At 43.6% G+C, this 25,609-nt stretch overlaps 1 protein-coding gene across 1 annotated transcript in view; it reads right to left on the bottom strand.

Annotated features, from left to right (window-relative positions):
• Positions 1-16,762, bottom strand: part of LOC126252750 (sialin-like) — an 82,011-nt gene extending 65,249 nt beyond the window's left edge. Inside the window, exon 1 of the mRNA XM_049953656.1 lies at positions 16,650-16,762. Coding sequence (XP_049809613.1) covers positions 16,650-16,677 — 28 coding nt within the window. The 5' untranslated portion in view covers positions 16,678-16,762. The remainder of the gene's footprint in view (positions 1-16,649) is intronic.
• Positions 16,763-25,609: the final 8,847 nt, after the last annotated feature.

A 25,609-nucleotide genomic window follows, 5' to 3' on the forward strand; every position in this document is an offset into this window, starting at 1 on the left:
GGTTGTCAGTATAAGCACATTACTGTTGTCAGTATGATGTTGCACTGCCCAGGGCCTGTAATGATAAAGGACCCGTTTAGGTCAGGCATATTGTATACAGAAGTGGAAGAGAGAGCACCACTAAATTCTAATCCGTATACATTGCATACACACAGAAATTACTGTTACAGTGTACTTATGGAGCCCAATGAGTGAATTGCGTATTTTCCGGTGAGAAAGAGCACTGGCAAACAGTCTTCGCTACATTAGGTTACCTAATCTGGTGTAACTCTGAGCTAGAATTTATGGTCAGCGACTAAGTGTAAGGTCAATGAGTAGGATGCGAGTTTTGCAACTGTGAAATACTTTCCTACGTTATAGAAGCGATTATTAATTTTGAACTAATATTGCGAAAACTTTTTACTTGGATAGCTTAGAATGAAAATCTTTCTGTTTATTGCAATGGAAAACAATTGATTTTCTAAAACATTGTCTGTCATACACAACTTGAAACAGGTCATGTCGACCAAATCATATGGAAGAACTGACAGCGACGTATATCGGAAGGCAGTAAGATCTGTTGCCTTTTGGTTTGGCAGTACTCGATAGCCATGACTAGGAGGAAGTAAATGAAGAAAGACAGCGTGTTTTTGTTATCAAGCAACGTCTTCATCAATTACTTTAGTTTTAATGTAATCTACGAGTAATTGCTGATGTTTGATATTAACATGAAAAGGATTCCGTAGACAGGGAAACAACCGTGTTGGGTTCGTATCTCTGTCACAGAACTTCACATCATGCACTTCATCTTTAAATGCATGCACACTTTGTTACTTTAGAATAGAGGTATATCAGACATCTTTCGTGGTTAATTAACAGGGACGAAAGGGTCTTGACAGAAGTTGTTGTTGTTGTTGGGTTGTTTTTGGGGAAGGAGACCAGACAGCGAGGTCATCGGTCTCATCTGATTAGGGAAGGATGGGGAAGGAAGTCGGCCGTGCCCTTTCAGAGGAACCATCCCGGCATTTGCCTGGAGTGATTTAGGGAAATCACGGAAAACCTAAATCAGGATGGCCGTTGACAGAAGTCCCGGTTTATTACAAAAATTGTCGTCTTTTATTTTCAAGTTTAGATTTGGTTACTGGTATTGGCAAAAACTTCGGTAATTCATGACTCTTCATGGCTAGTCATCAATATGATATGATTAGATTAGATTACATTAGATTAATTCTTGTTTCATAGATCATGAATACGATATTTCGTAATGATGTGGAACATGTTATTTTAATGAATGATTTCTTTACATACCATGATTCAATTTCTTTACAATTTTTTACTCTCTCTCTCTCATTCTTTTTGATTTCTCTCTCTCTCTCTCTCTCTCTCTCTCTCTCTCTCACACACACACACACACACACACACACACACACTCACTCTCTCTCTCTGTCACACACACACGCACGCACACACACACACACACACATTCTTTTTTTTATTGTTAGTTTGTTGTGCTCGACCATCGGCGAGGCCCGAAAACGTCTGTGAATGAGTTTCTTAGTTTTGAGTACACTTACGAAAGAAATATAAAAACAACTATGACAGTTACTGATTTATGATACTTAGTTTGCAGTCAGTTCTGAGTATTATTAGCATTACGTATTCCAGGCCGTAGCAGCCGCGACTTGGAGACACCAGCTATGGTCACTTCCCAGCCCGCCATAAGATCACATCGGTTCATCTTCTTCCTGCTGGTATTGTAACTGAGATTTGGCAACAAGGCAATGGATGTTTGGCAACTCTGTGATCGACGAGTTACTTCCTGGTGTGCACGGAATTAAGCCTCAAAGTTCACTTGATTTTACCTGTCATTTCCATTGAATGAGCTGACTTATTATCGCTTGAGGTGTGACAAAAGATTGTAGATTTACGGTTTTCAGCCCAGGAAAGTCGTTGCACGTGGAAATCGCAACTAATCTCGTCCTTCAAATAGCGGTTTACGAGTTCTAGCCACTAATGGTCTCGTAAGAGGAAGCTAAGCCACATACTTCTCCGCCAGCTCTGTGGTAACGTCCTGACCTGTGAAAAAGCGTCTGTTGTGGTTCGCAGTTCCAGTCTCACTGAGTATAGCGTTTTTATCCCTTCTGTGAAAGAGCTACAAACAGTCAGATCAAACATCGATAAGGAAATCGCAAGAAAATACTTTCGGCTCATAGTGCAATGGTGAAAATCTTATAATGCTGCACAACAGGTAACGCCTCTTTCCGCTGCTGACAAGCAAATTTTGGGTTTCTAGGAATACAGAACTTTATTTATGAAATGCCACATTTGCATACCTCTTGAGTATGACACAGCATACCAATTAAACACAGACCCAATCAAATTCTAAGTGAGTAGTATTTTACCAATTCGTGTCGATAGAGGCACGCTCGTGTACAGATACTCAGTTTTATAAAAACAGACTTCGTAAGGTTATTGTGGGTAGTTTTATTACATTTCTTATAATACAGCTCACAATTTTCGTAAGGCTTCTGTTGTGACTTGGAAAGACAGCCAAGCCACTACGAGGTGAAGCCGAAAGGCACGCGTTTAAGCTCACGCAGGCTGGCGTGAGGTCTGGAACAGGACACGGAAATGAACTAGCAAAAACAGGACGTAGCTGTGGAATACTTAACTTTAATCCATAATTGGTGAACATCGGTCTGACGGTACATGCATCACAAGATAAATAGCAAATGATAATGGCGCCTTGCTAGGTCGTAGCAAATGACGTAGCTGAAGGCTATGCTAACTATCGTCTCGGCAAATGAGAGCGTAATTTGTCAGTGAACCATCGCTAGCAAAGTCTGCTGTACAACTGGGGCGAGTGCTAGGAAGTGTCTCTAGACCTGCCGTGTGGCGGCGCTCGGTCTGCAATCACTGACAGTGGCGACACGCGGGTCCGACGTATACTAACGGACCGCGGCCGATTTAAAGGCTACCACCTATCAAGTGTGGTGTCTGGCGGTGACACCACAGCTTCCTTTAGTGTTGTTAAAACAATAGTAAACATGAGAGAGAAATTAATAATCAACGATATATGCGAATTCTCTGGTGTTATCTGTAACAGACTGAAAATGCACATGCGGTTTATTGATTACATGCATTTAGAAAACTTATTCTGAGTTAAAGCTGTCAAACAAGGTTTGAAGAAGAATAAAATGCCACTAATAGACGACAGGTAATGTAGAAAATACTTTTCCGACGTATTTTGGCACGATGCACTCTCCCCATACGTAATACAAAAGTTTCGAGATGCGTCTGCTGCCTGGTTGTCTATTAAACCTGAAAAGAATAAAATGTCGCAGAAGTTATCCCTTTTCCCACATGCGACTACTTTGGGTTGAGAAGTGAAGAGAATTATGTTACAAGTTCCATTAGATTGATAACTTTAGCAGACAGCAGAAATGCGTTTTAAAAAAATATAGCAGTGAATGTACTCGAACTCGAGACATCTTTTCTACCGCGCACAATACATAGCATTACGCTACTAGCTGACACGTAGCAATGACACCTCCAGTAGTCAGGAACAATTCCTCCAGAACTTCTGCATTCCACAGCACTGTGGGATAATGCATATGGCCACGTCAATACTTATGAGAGAAAAACAGTTATACCTTTTCTTTTGCACTGCACGACGTTTCCAACAAACAGATAGCGCTCAGTAGCTTAAGTGGAAAGAACACTTCCTATTTAAATTTCTGCATCCTACACTATTGGCAGCTCTGTGTAGATGGCAGTTACCTGATTTTATTTCAGTGATAACAAAATAAAGTTGAATGTATGCACTGGGTAGCCGAGGCATCTAGTTCATGGTGATTCGGTCAACCAAGTAAATGAATTTACTGAACATGCTGCAAATTGATACAGGGAGCCTGTGTGTCAGAATGCTCAGCCAGTGTGGCACATCGGCGTTATGATAGAAAAATGAGCCAGTGAGGAGAGGATTTGGTGGTCTGTTGGGCTGATGATAGGTTCATGTATCTATGGTCTGGGTTCGATTCCAACTTCGGTCAGTTATTTTAGATAGGGAGAGACAGATTCCATTCTCTTCTGGCTACACCAAGTGAAGAAGATATAATGGCATTGTGGTCTGAAATTCACTTTAGAAATGATATTCCTTCTCTACCAAGTAGACGTTAGGTTGAGCCACAATAAAGTCTGGAGTGGCGACATATAGAAATTCTATCACCAGTAACCTTTCTTATACTAGTTATTTATTTCTAGTAACGAAACAAACGCTATGTAGGATCACAGGACACTTATTCCATCTTTTATCTGAGCTTCTGTGTGTCGATAAAATTGGTTCTGAACTGGGAATGCAACTCAGACCGCCCTTAACGCGGAATTTGTTCCCTTCGTGACAATACAGCTCGGCTACAATTTGTTGTTTGTTCAAAATTGCAGATTCCTCAACATCTCCACATATTGCGCGTGAATGGGTTTGAATCCTGGCCCGGCACTAAAGATTTCATTATGTATTATCAAGATCTACCATGAGAACACCTATCTGCTGGTGGATAGTAATTTCGATGTTTAATGTATTTTCATTCGTTGTCCACACTAACGGTATTTGACGTTTTTGACTCCCAATGAGACACAGAACTATTTGCGAGATCACTGTAAGTTCAAGATGTTATTCCGAGCTGCTGATGGAGAAAAACTTGGTAGCTGACGTCTCTTTGTGTGTAGTCAACAACGATATGTGTGGAGCTCTATTCCCAGTCAGCACTGAACTCTTCGTCATATTATTTCTAGTTCAAACATCCTCACATGTCGCTGCTGGTGCAACAAACTCGTATTTAAGGTTTGTTTTCTCTAGAATATAACAGCGATAGGTGCCGGGTTGGAGTCCTGGGAAGGAAAAATTTAATGTTTCGTCTCGTCATTTCAGTTAAAACATCTAGCTACTGCCAAGATAATGCGATATGTCACAGTTGATTGTGCTTCGATATCTATCTTATTAGGTTCTGGGTTCGAATCCCTGTCCAACACAAAGGTTTACCTCACGGCATTTCAAGTAAGTTACATGTTAAGAAACAATATTTAACATCGCTCGTAGTTCGTTAACAGGGACAATAGGTGCTGGGTAGGAATTCGCGTCCGTTAAAAATGTTTGCGTTATATAATTTAAAGTTGGTATTTGCTAATTGATACTGTCTGAAATCGAGGTATATCACTCTCTGTATGCCTAATCAGGAATGACTGTTAGTTTCCGTCAGTCACGAAATCTTTGTTTAGTCGGCCGGCCGAAGTGGCCGTGCGGTTAAAGGCGCTGCAGTCTGGAACCGCAAGACCGCTACGGTCGCAGGTTCGAATCCTGCCTCGGGCATGGATGTTTGTGATGTCCTTAGGTTAGTTAGGTTTAACTAGTTCTAAGTTCTAGGGGACTAATGACCTCAGAAGTTGAGTCCCATAGTGCTCAGAGCCATTTTGTTTAGTCTGCATGACCTGGGTTTGATCCATATGCAGGGCGAGATGGTTCGTCGTGTCATTTGAAGTTCATACATATTCTCAACTAGCTGCTCGTGAATAACTTAAATTTTTAATGTTATTTTGTGTTTAGTAATAAGTACGCTATGTTACTTTGAAGAGGAAATCATGAATACGACGAACTTACTACGTGCATTACCTATCTGACGTAATAATTAGAGTGGTAACATTTCAGGTATGTCATTTATTGTAATAAATGTGAGCTTACAATCCTTAAGGACAGTCTTATCTGTGATAAGGTATTCCCTGATATTTGTAGTATCGTATTATTACTTTACATCTTGAGTTATTGCGATACAGAGCAGTGTTTTCTAGTGATGACTTGTTGGAACCATTTTCAATAGTCAAACGACTGTACCAAGGAGCGATTAGAGGACCTGCTAGACAGCTGTGTTATGTGGGTTGCATGCGAATCCGGCGAAATGCAATTCAGGTCGTTCGGTTACTTTTGAGTATGACTGTACCTTCGAGAAATTATCACTTCTGAGAACGCATGCTGTTACAGCGTGATTAACTGCAAATACCACATTAACGCAATAAATGCTCAAAATGATGTCCGTCAACCTCAATGCATTTTGCAATACGTGTAACGACATTCCTCTCAACAGCGAGTAGTTCACCTTCCGTAATGTTCGCACATGCATTGACAATGCGCTGACTCATGTTGTCAGGCGTTGTCGGTGGAGCACGATGGCAAATATCCTTCAACTTTACCCACAGAAAGAAATCCGGGGACGTCAGATCCGGTGAACGTGCGGGCCATGGTATGGTGCTTCGACGACCAATCCACCTGTCATGAAATATGCTATTCAATACCACTTCAACGGCACGCGGGCTACGTGCCGGCCATCCATCATGTTGGAAGTACATCGCCATTCTGTCATGCAGTGAAACATCTTGTAGTAAGATCGGTAGAAAATTACAGAGGAAATCAGCATACATTGCACCATTTAGATTGTCATCGATAAAATGGGAGCCAATTATCCTTCCTCCCATAATGCCGCACCATACAGTAACCCACCAAGGTCGCTGATGTTCCACTTGTCGCAGCCATCGTGGATTTTCCGTTGCCCAATAGTGCATATTATGCTGGTTTACGTCACCGCTGCTGGTGAATGACGCTTCGTCGCTAAATAAAACGCGTGCAAAAAATCTGTCATTCTCCCGTAATTTCTCTTGTGCCCAGTGACAGAACTGTACACTACGTTCAAAGTCGTCGCCATAAAATTCCTGGTGCATAGAAATGTGGTACGGGTGCCATCGATGTTGATGTAGCATTCTCAACACCGACGTTTTTGAGATTCCCGATTCTCGCGCAATTTGTCTGCTACAGATCTGTGGATTAGCCGCGATAGCAGCTAAAACACCTACTTGGGCATCATCATTTGTTGCAGGTCGTGGTTGACGTTTCACATGTGGCTAAACATTTCCTGTTTCCTTAAACAACGTAACTATCCGGCGAACGGTCCGGACACTTGGATGATGTCGTCCAGGATACCGAGGAGCATACATAGCACACGCCCGTTGGGCATTTTGATCACAATAGCCATACATCAACACGATATACCTTTTCCGCAATTGGTAAACGGCCCATTTTAACACGGGTAATGTATCACGAAGCAAATACCGCCCGCAGTAGCGGACTTTTACGTGATACCACGTACTTATACGTTTGTGACTATTACAGCGCCATCTATCACAAAGCGAAAAAAGTGGTCCACTAAAACATTCATATTTCTTTACGTGCTACACGAACATGTAATAAAAAATGGGGGTTGCTATTTAAAAATACGCAGTTGATATCCGTTTGACCTATGGCAGCGCCATCTAGCGGGCCAACCATAGCGCCATCTGGTTTCCCCCTTCAAAAAAATGGCTCTGACTACTATGGGACTTAACTTCTGAGGTCATCAGTCCCCTAGAACTTAGAACTACTTCAACCTATCTAACCTAAGGACATCACACACATCCATGCCCGAGGCAGAATTCGAACCTGCGACCGTAGCGGTCGCGCGGTTCCAGACTGTAGCGCATAGAACCGCTCGGCCACTCCGGCCGGCGTCCCCCTTCAAGCTAGACGAGTTTCGTTCTTTGTAGTTTTTTTTCGTTTGATCCTTATTTCGTAAGATATTTGGCCCGGTCAGTATCAATATATGAAAATAGTAACTGTTCTCGAAAGAACAGGTACTATTGATGACCGTGCAACTTCTCTAGAATAAATGATAATTAATTGAAACCCTCAGATGCCGACAGGTGTTGTTGATATACCTCGATGGTGACAGCTGAAAATGTGTGTCCCGACCGGGACTCGAACCCGAGATCTGCTGCTTACATGGCAGACGCTCTGTCCATCTCAGCCACCGAGGACACAAATGAATAGCGCGACTTCAGGGACTTATCCCTTGCAAGCTTCCCGTGCGACCCACATTCTCAACTGTCCACAATCTACATACGTAATGCACCTAATAGACATTTGCCCATCCACTCATTACTCGCGCACACTGCGGTGTTATATATATAGTTAAAGGCTACCCAGCCATTGACCTTCGTATGTGCGAATGCGCACATATTGCCCAAACTCTTACGGGAATAGTCACACATTTAGTTACGGTATTTCTTCTACAAAGCCAAGATCTTTCTTTTTTTTGCAATTTATTTCTGCATCATTGAGTTGGGGAAACCATTAGCTACTATAAGTCCCTTAATGATGCGTAATTCCTTCTTCCTGCCTATTTTGTTCAACGGAATTTTGTTTGCTCTGTGTACGGTACAACTTTCTTGTTTTATCTTGGTGACATGATGTGGCAGAAATTGTGGTGCTGGAAGTTATCTTTTTCTATAAGTCTTGAAACTGTGTGTGTTGTATTTAATTAGGTAAACAATAATATCAGCGAAAGTGTTACAGCGTAGAACGGATGATCACTTTCAACGAAAAATTACAAGTTTTTAAACCACCACAGAATGTTAAAACTACTACCAGAAATCCTGTAACTGCCGCAGAAAGAAAAACACTACCTCACAAAATCTACGAAGCACCCAGATGATATGGTCAGATGCTAGCGTAACTTCGTACACGTACAGACCACTGGCGGGTATACAAATGATTAGAGTTGCAATTTCTGTGACAGGCAGAACGGCCACCAGGGTGCATTAATGTTTTCGTGTTTAGTGTCGTTAATAGGCCTGATGGAGTGCACATTGAAGTGATAAAAGTCATGGAGTGGCAATTCGCACATACACAGGTGGCAGCAGTATAGCGAACACAAGGTAAAAAAGGGCAGTACATTGGCGGAGCTGTCATTTGTACTCAGGTGACTCATATGAGAAGGTTCCCGACGTGATTCTGGCCACACTACGGCAATTAAAAGACTCTGAACGTGGAAATCGTTAGGGAATTCAGTATTCTAATATCCACAGTGTCAAGAGTGTGCCGAAAATACCAAACGTCAGGCGATACCTCTCACGACGGACAAAGCAGTGGCCGACGTCCTTCACTTAACGACCGAGAGCAGCAGCGTTTACGAAGAGATCTCAGTGCTAACACGCAAGTAACACTGCTTGACATAACCGCAGAAATCAATGTGGGACGTACGATGAGCGTATCCTTTAGGACAGTTAGGACAGTGCAGCGAAGTTTAGCGTTAATGGACTATGGCAGCAGACGACAGACGCGAGTGCCTTTTCTAACAGAACGACATCGCCCACAGCGCCTTTCCTGGACTCGTGACCATACCGATCAGACCCTAGACCACCGGAAAACCGATTTCAGTTGGTAAGAGGTGATGATAGGGTTCAAGCGTGGCGCAGACCGCATGAAGCCATGGACCCAAATTGTGAACAAGGCATTGTGCAAGCTGGTGGTAGCGCCATGATGGTGTGGGCTGTGTTTACATGGGATGCACTGGCTCCTGGTAATGTTCGGCTACGTGGAGACCATTTGCAGCCATTCATGTACTTCATGTTCCCAAATAACGATTTTTATGGATGACGTTGGCCACGTCACCAGCCCACAATTGCTCACGATTAGTCTGGAGAACATCCTGGACAGTTCGAGCGAATGATTTGGCCACCCAGATCGCCCGACATTAACCCCATCGAACATTTATGGGACATAATCGGGAGGTCAGTTCGTGCACAAAATCTGCACCCGTAAGACTTCGCAATTACGGACGGCTGTAGAGGCAGCTTAGCTCAGTATTTCTGCAGGAGACTTCCAATGACCTGTTGAGTCAATGTGGCGTCGAACTGGTGCACTACTCCGGGGAAAAATGGGTCCGACACGAGATTATCAGGTATAATTTTATCACCTCAACAGCAACAAACGTTGAATGGTTCCTGTGAAGGAAATGGATATGCCGTGTGCTCGTGTGAGATATCATTATCATCAAATGAAACATTTTAATAGGGGCCTCATTGTGGGTCTCCGCTTCTTAGTCGAATCGTTCAAATTCCAGTTCTGTGGGGCATTCGGTTGTGAAAGTGGCCCGATGTTATACTGCGTAGGAATGTTAGGGAAGGCATACCTGTAGCCAAGGTTCCGAGCAACCACATCTGACCCACAAGGGACGATCGCCTTACTCCGCACCAAGCACATCACACTCATTCACGTCTACACCTGTCGTCCGAGAACAAGTAGTGGACTCCCTGCAACATTCTGCGTCATCCCGGACCACTGATTGAAGATAGCAGCAGCGGGACCAGGCAGTTTTCATGCCGTGTGATTCTGCCATTAGCGCCATAATATAAATGGCTTTGTTTGCAGTGGTGCCGTCACTGGGAAGCAAGGACTGCTCACGAACGACGTCGCATTGTGTCCAGCGATGAAACAAAGGTCTTCACTACCTCAGATCATCGGCGACTATGGCAGCATACCTGAGAGACGTCTCATTCTTCCAGTGTTTTGAAGATGTTCCGCAGTGTTACTCCTGGAGTCATGGTGTTGGGAGCCGTTGGGTATGACTTGAGGTCACGACCGGCAGTAACTTAGAGTAAGGGCACAACGGTACATTACGGACATTCTGCACTCCTATACATTACCTCTTATGTGATAGTATCATGGTACCATTTCTCAACAGGATAGCGCTCATCTACACATGGAGCATTTCTCTACGAACTGAGTTGTGCTGAGATACTTCTTTCACCAGAAAGATCCCTAGATCTTTTCGCGAAGAAAAACGTATATGTCTACGTCAGATGTCAACTGCGTCCCAATGCCAGCATCTGGAATGTGAAGGACCAGTTCCAACAGTTGTGGACTAGCTTGGCTCAGGCAAGTATACAGCGGCTTTATGACACTCTTTGCAACCGAATTAGAGCATGCATCTAGGCCAGAGAGGGTATAACGCCATAATAAGTGGGCTCATGCTGCCAAGTTACTCGATTTTGTTATCACCGAAACATCACGCACCTTCTCAGTCCACCAAGTTTCATCTCTTTCCCCCCTTTTAGGCCTTTTACAATTTTTTTTTTTTTTTTTTTTTTTTTTTAGGCAATGCAGATACAGTAGCCGATGTACGAGGGTTGGAACTTTAATAAAGGCAACTATTTATTTACAGCTAGTACAAAATAGATACGTGTTTCAAAGATTTACTGACATTCAAAGTAGTCACCAGCGTTGTGTATAACCCGTTGCCAGCGATGTGGAAGTCGTAGGATACTCGTAGCAGTGCCGGTTGTGTTAACAGTTCCAGCGGCGCGGTCTATTGCACGACGAGTTTGTAGCAGTTCTGAAGCGAATGCCTTGAAGTGTTTCCTTCACTTTAGAAATCGATTTGAACTCACGAGGGCTTAAGTCAGGGGAGTGCAGTAGGTGGTATAGCACTCAGCAGCCCCATCAGTCAAACAAATCAGCAATAGCTTGCACTGTACGTGCTTGAGCATTGTCCTGCAAAATGATGGTTAGGTCCTGCAGAAAGTATCATCACTTCTGTCTCTAGTCGTATGTTGTGTTCCAAAAATGAACAGCACAGTTACAGAAGTGATGACACTTTCTGTAGGACCTGACCATCATTTTGTAGGACAATGCTCAAACATGTACAGTGCAAGCTATTGCTGATTTGTTTCACTGATGGGGCTGCTGAGTGCTATACCACCTACTGCACTCTCCTGGTTTAAGCCCTCGTGAGTTCAACTCGATTTCAAAAGTGAAGGAAACACTTCACGGCATTCGCTCCAGAGCTGCTACAAATTCGTCGGTCAATACACCGCGCCGCTGAAACCGTCAACACAACTGGCACTGCTAAGAGTATCCTACGACTTCCACATCGCTGGCAACGGGTTATGCACAAGTCTGGTGACTACTTTGAAGGTTAGTAAAACTTTGAAACACGTATCTATTTTGTACGAGCTGTAAATAAATAGTTACCACTACTAATGTTCCAACCCTCGTATATGGGGATGCGCTGATGCACTGATAGGGTCAGTATCTTCTTCTTGCTCTTAAACGTCAAGTGAACATCCTTTATGGGAAGACGGTGTGGGGCTCATAATTTCAGAAAACGGCGCATTTCTCGCAACTGTTGTAAAAATGTTGACATACCGGAGAACAAATGTATCAAGTTGACCAGGCAAGCGTTTTAAAATTTTGTATCAAGTTCAATAGTCTCACTTGAAACGGATGAATGCATCCTCCCAGAACTCCTTCGTTCAAGACTTAATGCTTCTTAAAATGGCATACGTAGATTATCGTCTAATTCCTTTTGCAGATATTCTAGATCTACACAGTAACTCTGTACACAATACGGTTGAGTAAGCAACACGATTTCTCACTACCTTCTTCCATTTTTCAAGTAATACTAGACTAAATATATCAGAGATTATTTGTAACGAAAAGCGATATCTATTACAAATTGACGAAAACAGAAGCTTTCAAAAGAATATTATTGAGTCTGAATGATGAAAAGGCGACAGAGCTTTATATGGTAGAATGAACCTAATGAGTAGACGATGTTAATAAATATGCAGCTAAGCAATGTGTCCTTTTTCCCCGTGCCTATGAACTGACATTCTTCGTTTAAGAGCTGTACAAGCTTGAGCTGTACATACCTCTCTCTAAGCATTCGTTGTTGCGTTGCTATCTTTGTGTATGTCTGTAGTCTTGCCCCACGGCACACGCCTTTATTGCGGCGCAGTAATTCGTCTGTGTTGATTTCAACGTCCAACTTTCCACAAAAGCACTATACACAAAAAAAACTCAAATAGTATCTCAGTGAGTTACCCGACAATTGCCTGCCGTGCGGCTTTCGCCGCATTGTTTGAAGTTCTATACTGCCTCACATAAGCCTATTACACAACACCGAGACACCGTAGTTCTGCCTAACGGCGACCGTCTCTGCAGTGGCAATGCACAGCGAAGTAATTACGATATCCAGGCGGCAGTTGCTCTGTGCCGGAACTTGCCGTGAGGGAACCAACAACAAAGCTGTAGGCTACCTATAAAACACAGTCCGAGCAGGCGTTGAAGGCCCAACGGTACCGACCGACCGCCGTGTCATCCTCAGCCCGTAGGCGTCACCGAATGCGGATACGGTGGAGCATGTGGGTTGGGTTGTTTGGGGGAAGAGACCAAACAGCGAGGTCATCGGTCTCATAGGATTAGGGAAGGACGGGGAAGGAATTCGGCCGTGCCCTTTCAAAGGAATCATCCTGGCATTTGCCAGGAGCGATTTAGGGAAATCACGAAAAACCTAAATCAGCATGGGCGGACGCGGGATTGAGCCGTCGTCCTCCCGAATGCGAGTCCACTGTGCTAACGACTGCGCCACCTCGCTCGGTGGTGGGGCATTTGGTCAGCATACCACTCGCCTGGCAGTTGTCGGTTTTCGTGGCTGGAGTCGCTACTTCTCAATCAAGTAGCTCCTCAATTGGCCTCACAAGGGCTGAGTGGACTCCGCTTACCAACATCTACATATCTACATCTACATCCATACTCCGCAAGCCACCTGACGGTGTGTGGCGGAGGGTACCTTGATTACCTCTATCGGTTCTCCCTTCTATTCCAGTCTCGTATTGTTCGTGGAAAGAAAGAAGGATTGTCGGTATGCCTCTCTGTGGGCTCTAATCTCTCTGATTTTATCCTCATGGTCTCTTCGCGAGATATACGTAGGAGGGAGCAATATACTGTTTGACTCCTCGGTGAAGGTATGTTCTCGAAACTTCAACAAAAGCCCGTACCGAGCTACTGAGCGTCTCTCCTGCAGAGTCTTCCACTGGAGTTTATCTATCATCTCCGTAACGCTTTCGCGATTACTAAATGATCCTGTAACGAAGCGCGCTGCTCTCCGTTGGATCTTCTCTATCTCTTCTATCAACCCTATCTGGCACGGATCCCACACTGCTGAGCAGTATTCAAGCAGTGGGCGAACAAGCGTACTGTAACCTACTTCCTTTGTTTTCGGATTGCGTTTCCTTAGGATTCTTCCAATGAATCTCAGTCTGGCATCTGCTTTACCGACGATCAACTTTATATGATCATTCCATTTTAAATCACTCCTAATGCGTACTCCCAGATAATTTATGGAATTAACTGCTTCCAGTTGCTAACCTGCTATATTGTAGCTAAATGATATGGGTTCTTTCTTTCTATGTATTCGCAGCACATTACACTTGTCTACATTGAGATTCAATTGCCATTCCCTGCACCATGCGTCAATTCGCAGCAGATCCTCCTGCATTTCAGTACAATTTTCCATTGTTACAACCTCTCGATATACCACAGCATCATCCGCAAAATCCTCAGTGAACTTCCGATGTCATCCACAAGGTCATTTATGTACATTGTGAATAGCAACGGTCCTACCAACAGCACTCGGCAGATCGGGTTTGTGGCCCGTCCAGTGCAGCCAAGCGTAGGCTACCTACAAGCCGGCCACTTCCCAGGCGGCAGCAACCGTGGCATGTACCTCCCCATCCGTGTCTTCATAACCACTTGTAGCTATAATGCGCTTAAAATAAGTTGCGACTTTTGACAGTGCATTACGGAGCGAGTGGAGGGAAGCGTATTTGCCAGCATGTGCTGAGCTTGTCAGCAGGTGGCCACAGCACAACAATGCCAGAGCTACTCGGCGCCGAACCTGGCAGGCTCGCTTGACTGAGTCAACAGCAAGCCGGCCGATCTGCGATCTTTCTCAAACGATTTAAAAAAAAAAAAAAAAACCTAGTAATAAATTCTCATTCTCGCCCATCTTATAGTTTAATTCGTCAGCTTCGTGATGATCCGCCTACCCGCCTATCACTTCGTTAATGATGCTATTTATTGTGATATTTCGATAGCAGGTAAACTACTGCAAGAAATTCTTAGCTTGCAATGAAAAATAGATGTCCCTATGATTTTGTGTTTGGTGTGGGTTAGGTTACATGTTGCCTCGTATTAAATGTAGATAGTACATTGAATTATTCTTTAAACTTGGAACGACTTCGCTGTCTGTTTCCAATCTCGAAAAAATGGAATCTAATTAAAGCGCTTTCTGTCACGAACTCGTGGGGTAATTTAAAAAAAAAAAAAAAAAAAAAAAGAACGAAAAGAGAGAATGAAGCGTTTATAAATCCCTCGTATCTCATAATTGGTTTGAGATATCGAAACAACATTTTGGCAAATGATAGCGTGCAAAGACGAGAGTGTTTTTCCATATGATTAATATACGGAACTTGCATATCTGCCGCTGTATTCAAGTGACTACAGATGTGAAAGGAGAACTGCTGTGGGTTTTTTAACAATGTAAGTGAAGAAGTTACACGTTTATTTTTATACTGACAAAGGGTCATTTCATAAACTACTGACTTGACTTGCACTCAGTTATTAGTGCACACACTATTTCAGAATTCTCTCACGATTTCAGCTGCATTAGAATGTTAGTGAAATGAATATTTCCAAACAAAAGAAGTAGATTTTAACATGGCAACAAGACAAGTTGCGCACTCCTCAAAACTCGTCACAGTACTTCATGAATCAATGTCTCCTCAACTACCTTATTGGTATGGCTGACAACCCAAGACCAGACCTGTCGTGCAACATTTGCAGTGGCTTCTTTTGTCAGCACTTCAGTCTCGGTGAGCGTAAACTTCTTGTTGTATTTTGCCACATTACTTTTCACTTAGACCCGTATACTGTCAGTCGGATTTAAATGAACGTGATTCAAAGAAAGCCTGATTAAACTATGGCATTTACCGTTAGCCAGTTCGTCGACCTGGTAGCGTGAAGATTCGGCTTGTACAACACTACAAGTTTCATTAAATTCGCCATACACCTGCTAAACTTTATACCACGGAACATTTTTTTGTATCCAGAGCAAACTACCCACTTTCCACCAATGCATTTTTGGAGCTTTATGTGTCCACTACTATTGTTGAATTCCGAGGAATGTTTTGCAGCAGAACGTTATCTTCCCAGCCGGTGAACGTGTTCTTGGACGGCACCTTTATTGCAAATCTCGTATTCAGGTACTGCACTGTTATTGTTAATTCAAGGCCAACACAAAACATTTGTTCACAATATCGAGGACTACAGAACAGTTTAAAGCCAGAAAATACGACTTTAAACGAGAGCTGACGATGCGTCTGATGCGTGAAACCACGTGGTACTGTTTACTCATAGTGTGGCAACCTATGCACTTCACCAGCCGAACCGCTGGCGGCGTGGTAGGGAAAGCAGGCTCGCCATTGGTGTTACCTGGGCAATGGCGTCACGTCCCCCTCTATTCAGCCAAACGTCAAAAGTCGCAACTAATTTTAAACGCACTTTCTTTTTATAGAATGCAGTTCATAGCTGTTGTCGTGCTTCCTTCAGAATACGTGTTTCAAGTTCGGAGCCACATGGTATCATTCTTACTTCAAGAAATATCGTTACAGAAAAAAGTTAAGGTCAGTGTACCACATTTCTGAGAGTGGCGTCTCCGTGCTCGCCATTTAGAAGAAAGCAAGGTGACACACTGAGTGAAATGCTGACACATGTTCCGGAGGTGGGTGTAGTCGCCGCCCGATCATCTGATTTAGACGTTCCGTGTTCCGCTAAATAGCTAGAGCTGAATGCTGGGATGGTTTCTTCAACAAGGTCACGGCCGATTCTCTGTCTCTGACGATGACGCTATTAATCTGACGTGAAACGCTAAGCTTCCTCCCCGCTTAACGGCTGCATGAGAACTTACCGCTGCTGTACTGAGGTGTTGTCGCCATGGCTGCTGTTCCTTTGTGCCCTTGCGCTGCTCCTCTGCAGGGAGCTGATGTGCGGGAGCCGACGGCGCCGTTGACTCGAATACACCGAGACCTCCTGCCGCCTGTTTTTATCTGCACACTCACCTAATCCTGCGGTGCAAGCAGGTAGGGTGGGGAGGTGCACATGCATTCTGACACCAACGTCACTTATCTCGAAAACCACACATCATTCTGAGCGAGGGTAAAATCTGAACCCTGTTGTTTACTGCGTCGGTTTGTTCAGTTCAGAACCACGCAGGAAACGACATTAGTTTTGCTGCTAAAGAGACTGAATTCTTTATCCGTATGACGCTTTTTAAAATGTGTGTATAAAATTCCTGAGTCAAGGTGGCCTGTCAGTGAGCTGAAACTAGTTATCAATAAAGGAATTTTTGCGGTCTCGACTTAGGATTTTTATCCACACATTTTAACGTAAGAGCTCGCCTTTCTCCCTATTCACAATGTCAAATAATAACGACGCTATGTAAGACGCTCTTCAACGGCCGGAATACTGAATTCGGTCTATCGAAATACACTACTGGCCATTAAAATTACTACACCAAGAAGAAATGCAGATGATAAACGGGTATTCATTGGACAAATATATTATACTAGAACTGACATGTGATTACATTTTCACGCAATTTGGGTGCATAGATCCTGAGAAATCAGTACCCAGAAAAACCACCTCCGGCCGTAATAATGGCCTTGATACGCCTGGGCATTGAGTCAAACACAGCTTGGATGGTATGTACAGGTACAGCTGCTCATGTAGCTTCAACACGATACCACAGTTCATCACGAGCAGTGACTGGCGTATTGTGACGAGCCAGTTGCTGGGCCACCATTGACCAGACGTTTTCAATTGGTGAGAGATCTGGAGAATGTGCTGGCAGGGCAACAGTCGAACATTTCCTGTATCCAGAAAGGCCCGTACAGGACCTGCAACATGCGGTCGTGCATTATCCTGCTGAAATGTAGGGTTTGGCAGGGATCGAATGAAGGGTAGAGCCATGGGTCGTATCACATCTGAAATGTAACGTCCACTATTCAAAGTGCCGTCAATGCGAACAAGAGGTGACCGAGACGTGTTACCAATGGCACCCCATACCATCACGCCAGGTGATACGCCAGTATGGTGCTGGTGAATACACGCTTTCAATGTGCATTCACCGCGATGTCACCAAACACGGATGCGACCATCATGATGCTGTAAACAGAACCTGGATTCATCCGAAAAAATGACGTTTTACCATTCGTGCACCCAGGTTCGTTGTTGAGTACACCATCGCAGGCACTCCTGTCTATGATGCAGCGTCAAGGGTAGCCGCATCCATGGTGTCCGAGCTGATAGCCCATGCTGCTGCAAACGTCGTCGAACTGTTCGTGCAGATGGTTGTTGTCTTGCAAACGTCTCCATCTGTTGACTCAGGGGTCGAGACGTGGCTGCACGATCCGACACAGCCATGCGGATTAGATGCCCGTCATCTCGACTGCTAGTGATACGAGGCCATTGGGATCCATCACGGCGTTCCGTATTACCCTCCTGAACCCATCGATTCTATATTTTCCTAACAGTCATTGGATCTCGACCAACGCGAACAGCAATGTCGCGATACGATAAACCGCAATCGCGATAGGTTACAATCCGACCTTTATCAAAGTCGGAAACGTGATGGTACGCATTTCTCCTCCTTACACGAGGCATCACAACAACCTTTCACCAGGCAACGCCGGTCAACTGCTGTTTGTGCATGAGAAATCGGTTGAAAACTTTCCTCATGTCAGCACGTTGTAGGTGTCGCCACCGGTGCCAACCTTGTGTGAATGCTCTGGAAAGGTAATCATTTGCATATCACAGCATCTTCTTCCTTTCGGTTAAATTTCGCGTCTGTAGCACGTCGTCTTCGTGGTGTAGCAATTTTAATGACCGGTAGTGTAATTATAGGCCTATATCGTTGACCTCAATCTAATGTAGAATTATGGAACATGTTATATGTTCAATAATTATGTTTTTGAAGAATGAAAGTACCCTCCATAAAAATCAACATGGATTCCGCAAACAGAGATCTTGCGAAACCTCAATTCGCTCTGTTCCTCCATGAGATCCATAACACTGTAGACAACGGCGCTCTGGCTGATGCCGTGTCCCTTAACTTCAGGAAGGCCTTTGACAGTCCCACACTGCAGTTTAGTGAAAAAATACGACCTTGCCGATATCGGACCAGATTTCCAACTTGATTCAAGAATTCCTCGTAGAGAGAACTCAACATGTCGTTCTTAACGGAAGAAAATCGATAGATGTAAAGGGAAATTCTGGAATACCCCAAAGAAACTTGTTAGGACAATTACTGTTTACAGTGTATATAAATAATGTAGTAGAATGATCCGGAAGCTCTTAAAGGCTGTTCGCAGGTGATGCAGTTGTCTATAAGAAGAGAGCAACGCCAGACGACAGTAAAGATTTTCACAAGTACCTGCAAGGTTTTCATGAATTGTGCACGGGCTGGCAGTTGATATTGAATGTAAATAAATGTGATACATTGCGCATTCATAGAACAACAAATCCACTACTGTAAAAGTGCAATATTACGACAAATTGCTAGAAACAGTAACTACCGTTGAATACATTCTAAGGCAAAAAATAACGACTTACCAAGAATGAATTATCCGAATGATACGAAAATCGATAGATCTGACGTAGATTTAGAGACTAATTATTACAATTTCAGAAGAATTGAACGATTTATTCATCAGAAAGGTCTTCACAAATTGAGCAAGTCAATAACACGTTGCCCACATCTGGCCATTATGCAAGCACTTATTTCGCTTGGCATTGATTTATACAGTTATTTGATGTCCTCCTCAGGGATAGCGAGTCAGTCCTGTCCAATTGGTGCGTTAGATCGTCAAAATCCCAAGCTGACTGAAGAGCCCCACCCACAATGCTCCAAACGTTTCTCATTCGGTGAGAGATCCGGCGACCTTGCTGGCCAAGATGTCTTGTTGAAATGTAAGTCCAGGATGGCTTGCCATGAAGGGACAAAAATGGGCATCAAATAAACAATTACAAAGGCACACTTGGAAAAATACATACATATACAGTTTATATTTGTAGATGATAAGTACTGCTATAATTAGACATTATGAAAGAGACAGATTTTAGATAGGAGTGCTAGCAGCAGGAAGTCTGAGGGAGACTGATGGTGAAGGGAGGAGAAGAATAGAAACATGATGAAACATAATTAAGGAAATATAAAGGAAAAGAAGATTGCGTGGCTAATAGAGATAGACGAAGAGGAAGAAGAGAAAGGAGCAAGATAGGAGACTCTAGCTTTGCTGTTTGACAGAGGAGAGGATTGGCCTTGTACATTAATTTTGTGGAAAACGTTATGAGGATGATAGTAGGAAATGCTTCAACTTCTTCTTAAAAGCAGCAGGGGATTGAATTTTGCGCAGTTTGTTCCAGAGGCGGACAGCGGCAGCTGAGAAGGAGTTTGCAAAACTTTTTGTTTTGTGAGTGGGCACAGTTAGGATACCAAATAATAGTGACCTCGTGTTTCGATTATGATGGCATTGTTGTTGTTGTTGTGGTCTTCAGTCCTGAGACTGGTTTGATGCAGCTCTCCATGCTACTCTATCCTGTGCAAGCTTCTTCATCTCCCAGTACCTACTGCTACCTACATCCTTCTGAATCTGCTTAGTGTATTCATCTCTTGGTCTCCCTCTACGATTTTTACCCTCCACGCTGCCCTCCAATGCTAAATTTGTGATCCCTTGATGCCTCAAAACATGTCCTACCAACCGATCCCTTCTTCTACTCAAGTTGTGCCACAAACTTCTCTTCTCCCCAATCCTATTCAATACCTCCTCATTAGTTACGTGATCTGCCCACCTTATCTTCAGCATTCTTCTGTAGCACCACATTTCAAAAGCTTCTATTCTCTTCTTGTCCAAACTGGTTATCGTCCATGTTTCACATCCATACATGGCTACACTCCATACAAATACTTTCAGAAATGACTTCCTGACACTTAAATCTATACTCGATGTTAACAAATTTCTCTTCTTCAGAAACGCTTTCCTTCCCATTGCCAGTCTACATTTTATATCCTCTCTACTTCGACCGTCATCAGTTATTTTGCTCCCCAAATAGCAAAACTCCTTTACTACTTTAAGTGTCTCATTTCCTAATCTAATCCCCTCAGCATCACCCGATTTAATTTGACTACATTCCATTATCCTCGTTTTGCTTTTGTTGATGTTCATCTTATATCCTCCTTTCAAGACACTGTCCATTCCGTTCAACTGCTCTTCCAAGTCTTTTGCTGTCTCTGACAGAATTACAATGTCATCGGCGAACCTCAAAGTTTTTACTTCTTCTCCATGAATTTTAATACCTACTCCGAATATTTCTTTTGTTTCCTTTACTGCTTGCTCAATATACAGATTGAATAACATCGGGGAGAGGCTACAACCCTGTCTTACTCCCTTCCCAACCACTGCTTCCCTTTCATGTCTCTCGACTCTTATAACTGCCATCTGGTTTCTGTACAAATTGTAAATAGTCTTTCGCTCCCTGTATTTTACCCCTGCCACCTTCAGAATTTGAAAGAGAGTATTCCAGTTAACGTTGTCAAAAGCTTTCTCTAAGTCTAATCTTTCTTCTAAGATAAGTCGTAAAGTTAGTTTTGCCTCACGTGTTCCAACATTTCTACGGAATCCAAACTGATCTTCCCCGAGGTCCGCTTCTACCAGTTTTTCCATTCGTCTGTAAAGAATTCGCGTTAGTATTTTGCAGCTGTGACTTATTAAACTGATAGTTCGGTAATTTTCACATCTGTCAACACCTGCTTTCTTTGGGATTGGAATTATTATATTCTTCTTGAAGTCTGTGGGTATTTCGCCTGTCTCATACATCTTGCTCACCAGATGGTAGAGTTTTGTCATGACTGGCTCTCCCAAGGCCATCAGTAGTTCTAATGGAATGTTGTTTACTCCGGGGGCCTTGTTTCGACTCAGGTCTTTCAGTGCTCTGTCAAACTCTTCACGCAGTATCTTATCTCCCATTTCATCTTCATTTACATCCTCTTCCATTTCCATAACATTGTCCTCAAGTACATCGCCCTTGTATAAACCCTCTATATACTCCTTCCACCTTTCTGCCTTCCCTTCTTTGCTTAGAACTGGGTTGCCATCTGAGCTCTTGATATTCATACAAGTGGTTTTCTTCTCTCCAAAGGTCTCTTTAATTTTCCTGTAGGTAGTATCTATCTTACCCCTAGTGAGACAAGCCTCTACATCCTTACATTTGTCCTCTAGCCATCCCTGCTTAGCCATTTTGCACTTCCTGTCGATCTCATTTTTGAGACGTTTGTATTCCTTTCTACCTGCTTCATTTACTGCATTTTTATATTTTCTCCTTTCATCAATTAAATTCAATATTTCTTCTGTTAGCCTTCGTCTTTTTACCTACTTGATCCTCTGCTGCCTTCACTACTTCATCCCTCAGAGCTACCCATTCTTCTTCTACTGTATTTCTTTCCCCCATTCCTGTCAATTGTTCCCTTATGCTCTCCCTGAAACTCTCTACAACCTCTGGTTCTTTCAGTTTATCCAGGTCCCATCTCCTTAAATTCCCACCTTTTTGCAGTTTCTTCAGTTTCAATCTGCAGTTCATAACCAATAGATTGTGGTTAGAATCCACATCTGCCCCTGGAAATGTCTTACAATTTAAAACCTGGTTCCTAAATCTCTGTCTTACCATGATGATGATGATGAGCGTTTGGCGTCATTGGCCGGGAGGCCCCTCGCGGGGCAGGTCCGGCCGCCATATCGCAGGTCTTATTACATTCGGCGCCACATTGGGCGACCTGCACGCCGGATGTGGATGAAATGATGATGAACACAACACCCAGTCCCTGAGCGGAGAAAATCTCCGACCCAGCCGGGAATCGAACCCGGGCCCAGAGGTCGGCAATCCGACACGCTGACCACGCAGCTACTGGGGCGGACTCTGTCTTACCATGATATAATCTATCTGATACCTTTTAGTATCTCCAGGATTCTTCCAGGTATACAACCTTCTTTTATGATTCTTGAACCAAGTGTTAGCTATGATTAAGTTATGCTCTGTGCAAAATTCTACAAGGCGGCTTCCTCTTTCATTTCTTCCCCCCAATCCATATTCACCTACTATGTTTCCTTCTCTCCCTTTTCCTACTGACGAATTCCAGTCACCCATGACTATTAAATTTTCGTCTCCCTTCACTACCTGAATAATTTCTTTTATCTCGTCATACATTTCATCAATTTCTTCATCATCTGCAGAGCTAGTTGGCATATAAACTCGTACTACTGTAGTAGGCATGGGCTTTGTGTCTATCTTGGCCACAATAATGCGTTAACTATGCTGTTTGTAGTAGCTAACCCGCACTCCTATTTGTTTATTCATTATTAAACCTACTCCTGCATTACCCCTATTTGATTTTGTATTTATAACCCTGTAATCACCTGACCAAAAGTCTTGTTCCTCCTGCCACCGAACTTCACTAATTCCCACTATATCTAACTTTAACCTATCCATTTCCCTTTTTAAATTTTCTAACCTACCTGCCCGATTAGGGGATCTGACATTCCACGCTCCGATCCGTAGAATGCCAGTTTTCTTTCTCCTGATAACGACGTCCTCTTGAGTAGTCCCCGCCCGGAGATCCGAATGGGGGACTATTTTACCTCCGGAATATTTTACCCAAGAGGACGCCATCATCATTTAATCATACAGTAAAGCTGCATGTCCTCGGGAAAAATCACGGCTGTAGTTTCCCCTTGCTTTCAGCCGTTCGCAGTACCAGCACAGCAAGGCCGTTTTGGTTAATGTTACAAGGCCAGATCAGTCAATCATCACACTGTTGCCCCTGCAACTACTGAAAAGGCTGCTGCCCCTCTTCAGGAGCCACATGTTTGTCTGGCCTCTCAACAGATACCCCTCCGTTGTGGTTGCACCTACGGTACGGCCATCTGTATCGCTGAGGCACGCAAGCCTCCCCACCAACGGCAAGGTCAATGGTTCATGAGGGGGGGGGGGGGGTATGATGGCATGAAAGGTGTTTAATCTCTGAAGCAAGGTATTGGGGTGCTTGCGCGACGAGGAGTCGGTGAAGTAGACATAGAGTGTGGTAGTCACGCAATTTGTCCGGCCGCAGCCACCCTAGTTTGGAGTATGAGGCACTAACATGATCATACCGGCGAATGTTGCAGGTGTAATGCACACAGGCATTCATGGTTAGTTCTAACCGTCTTTTGGTTTCACTACTCATGCCTTGTTGAATTACGTTACAATAGTGGAGCTTCGGTAGAATATCGACGATACTGTCGACGTGCTACTGTGTTGTAAGTGTGCAGCGGATGACAAGGGAAGGGGTCGCCCTATGAAAAGAAAAGGCACCCCAGACTATCACTTCCGGCTGTCTGGATCTATAGTGGGTGACGGTCAGGCTGATATCCCACCACCGCTCTGGGCGTCTCCAGACACGTCTTTGCTGGTCATCAGGTCTCAGTCAGAAGCGGGACTCAAGATATTTCTACTCCAGTCAATGAGATTCCAGACCGAAGACATGTCGGGAAACATCCAGGACAGAAATGAGATACCAACCTACTGTCGCCCAATGGGAAGCGCATTTGCATCCTAGCATTACACAGAAAACAGCAGGGCCACAATATCAAACATACACAGCTTGCGTTAAACAATTTTATTTACCTTACACAGTTTAATACAACAAGATAGCTTGGTGTTTAACAACCTTACCACAATTACAATAAAACTTTTCTCAAACCCCTATGAACATTTACTTAACCAGTGTATAAGCATTAATTAAAATTGCTCCTGGCACTAACATTTAATAAAACTAACTTGCCAAACTCAAACGGATAAGACTAGGCTATACAATGACTTCCCTTTGCAATAAAATTTCATACCAAAGGAATACTGCAGACTCCTAACTAAGGTACGAGCATATGGGATTGGTTCCCAAATATGTGATTGGCTAGAAGACTTCTTAAGTAGTAGAACCCAGTACGTTGTCCTCGATGGTGAGTGTTCTTCGGAGGTGAGGGCATCATCTGGAGTGCCCCAGGGAAGTGTGTTAGGTCCACTGTTGTTTTCTATCTACATAAATGATCTTTTGGATAGGGTGGATAGCAATCTGCGGTTGTTTGCTGATGATGCTGTGGTGTACGGGAAGGTGTCGTCGTTGAGTGACTGTAGGAACATACAAGATGACTTGGACAGGATTTGTGATTGGTATAAAGAATGGCAGCTAACTCTAAATATAGATAAATGTAAATTAATGCAGATGAATAGGAAAAAGAATCCCGTAATGATTGAATACTCCATTAGTAGTGTATCGCTTGACACAGTCACTTCGATTAAATATTTGACGTAACGTTGCAGAGCGATATGAAGTGGGACAAACATGTAATGGCAGTTGTGGGGACGGCAGATAGTCGTCTTCGGTTCATTGGTAGAATTTTGGGAAGATATGGTTCATCTGTAAAGGAGACCGCTTATAAAACACTAATACGACCTATTCTTGAGTACTGCTCGAGCGTTTGGGATCCCTGTCAGATCAGATTGAGGGAGGACATAGAAGCAATTCAGAGGTCGGCTCCTAGATTTGTTACTGGTAAGTTTGATCATCACGCGAATGTTACGGAAATGCTTCAGGAACTCGGGTGTGAGTCTCTGGAGGAAAGGAGGCGTTCTTTTCGTGAATCGCTACTGAGGAAATTTAGAGAACCAGCATCTGAGGCTGACTGCAATACAATTTTACTGCCGCCAACTTATATTTCGCGGAAAGACCACAAAGATAAGAGAGATTAGGGCTCGTACAGAGGCATATAGGCAGTCATTTTT

Source organism: Schistocerca nitens, chromosome 4, assembly GCF_023898315.1.
Source record: "Schistocerca nitens isolate TAMUIC-IGC-003100 chromosome 4, iqSchNite1.1, whole genome shotgun sequence".
Lineage (NCBI taxonomy): Eukaryota > Metazoa > Arthropoda > Insecta > Orthoptera > Acrididae > Schistocerca > Schistocerca nitens.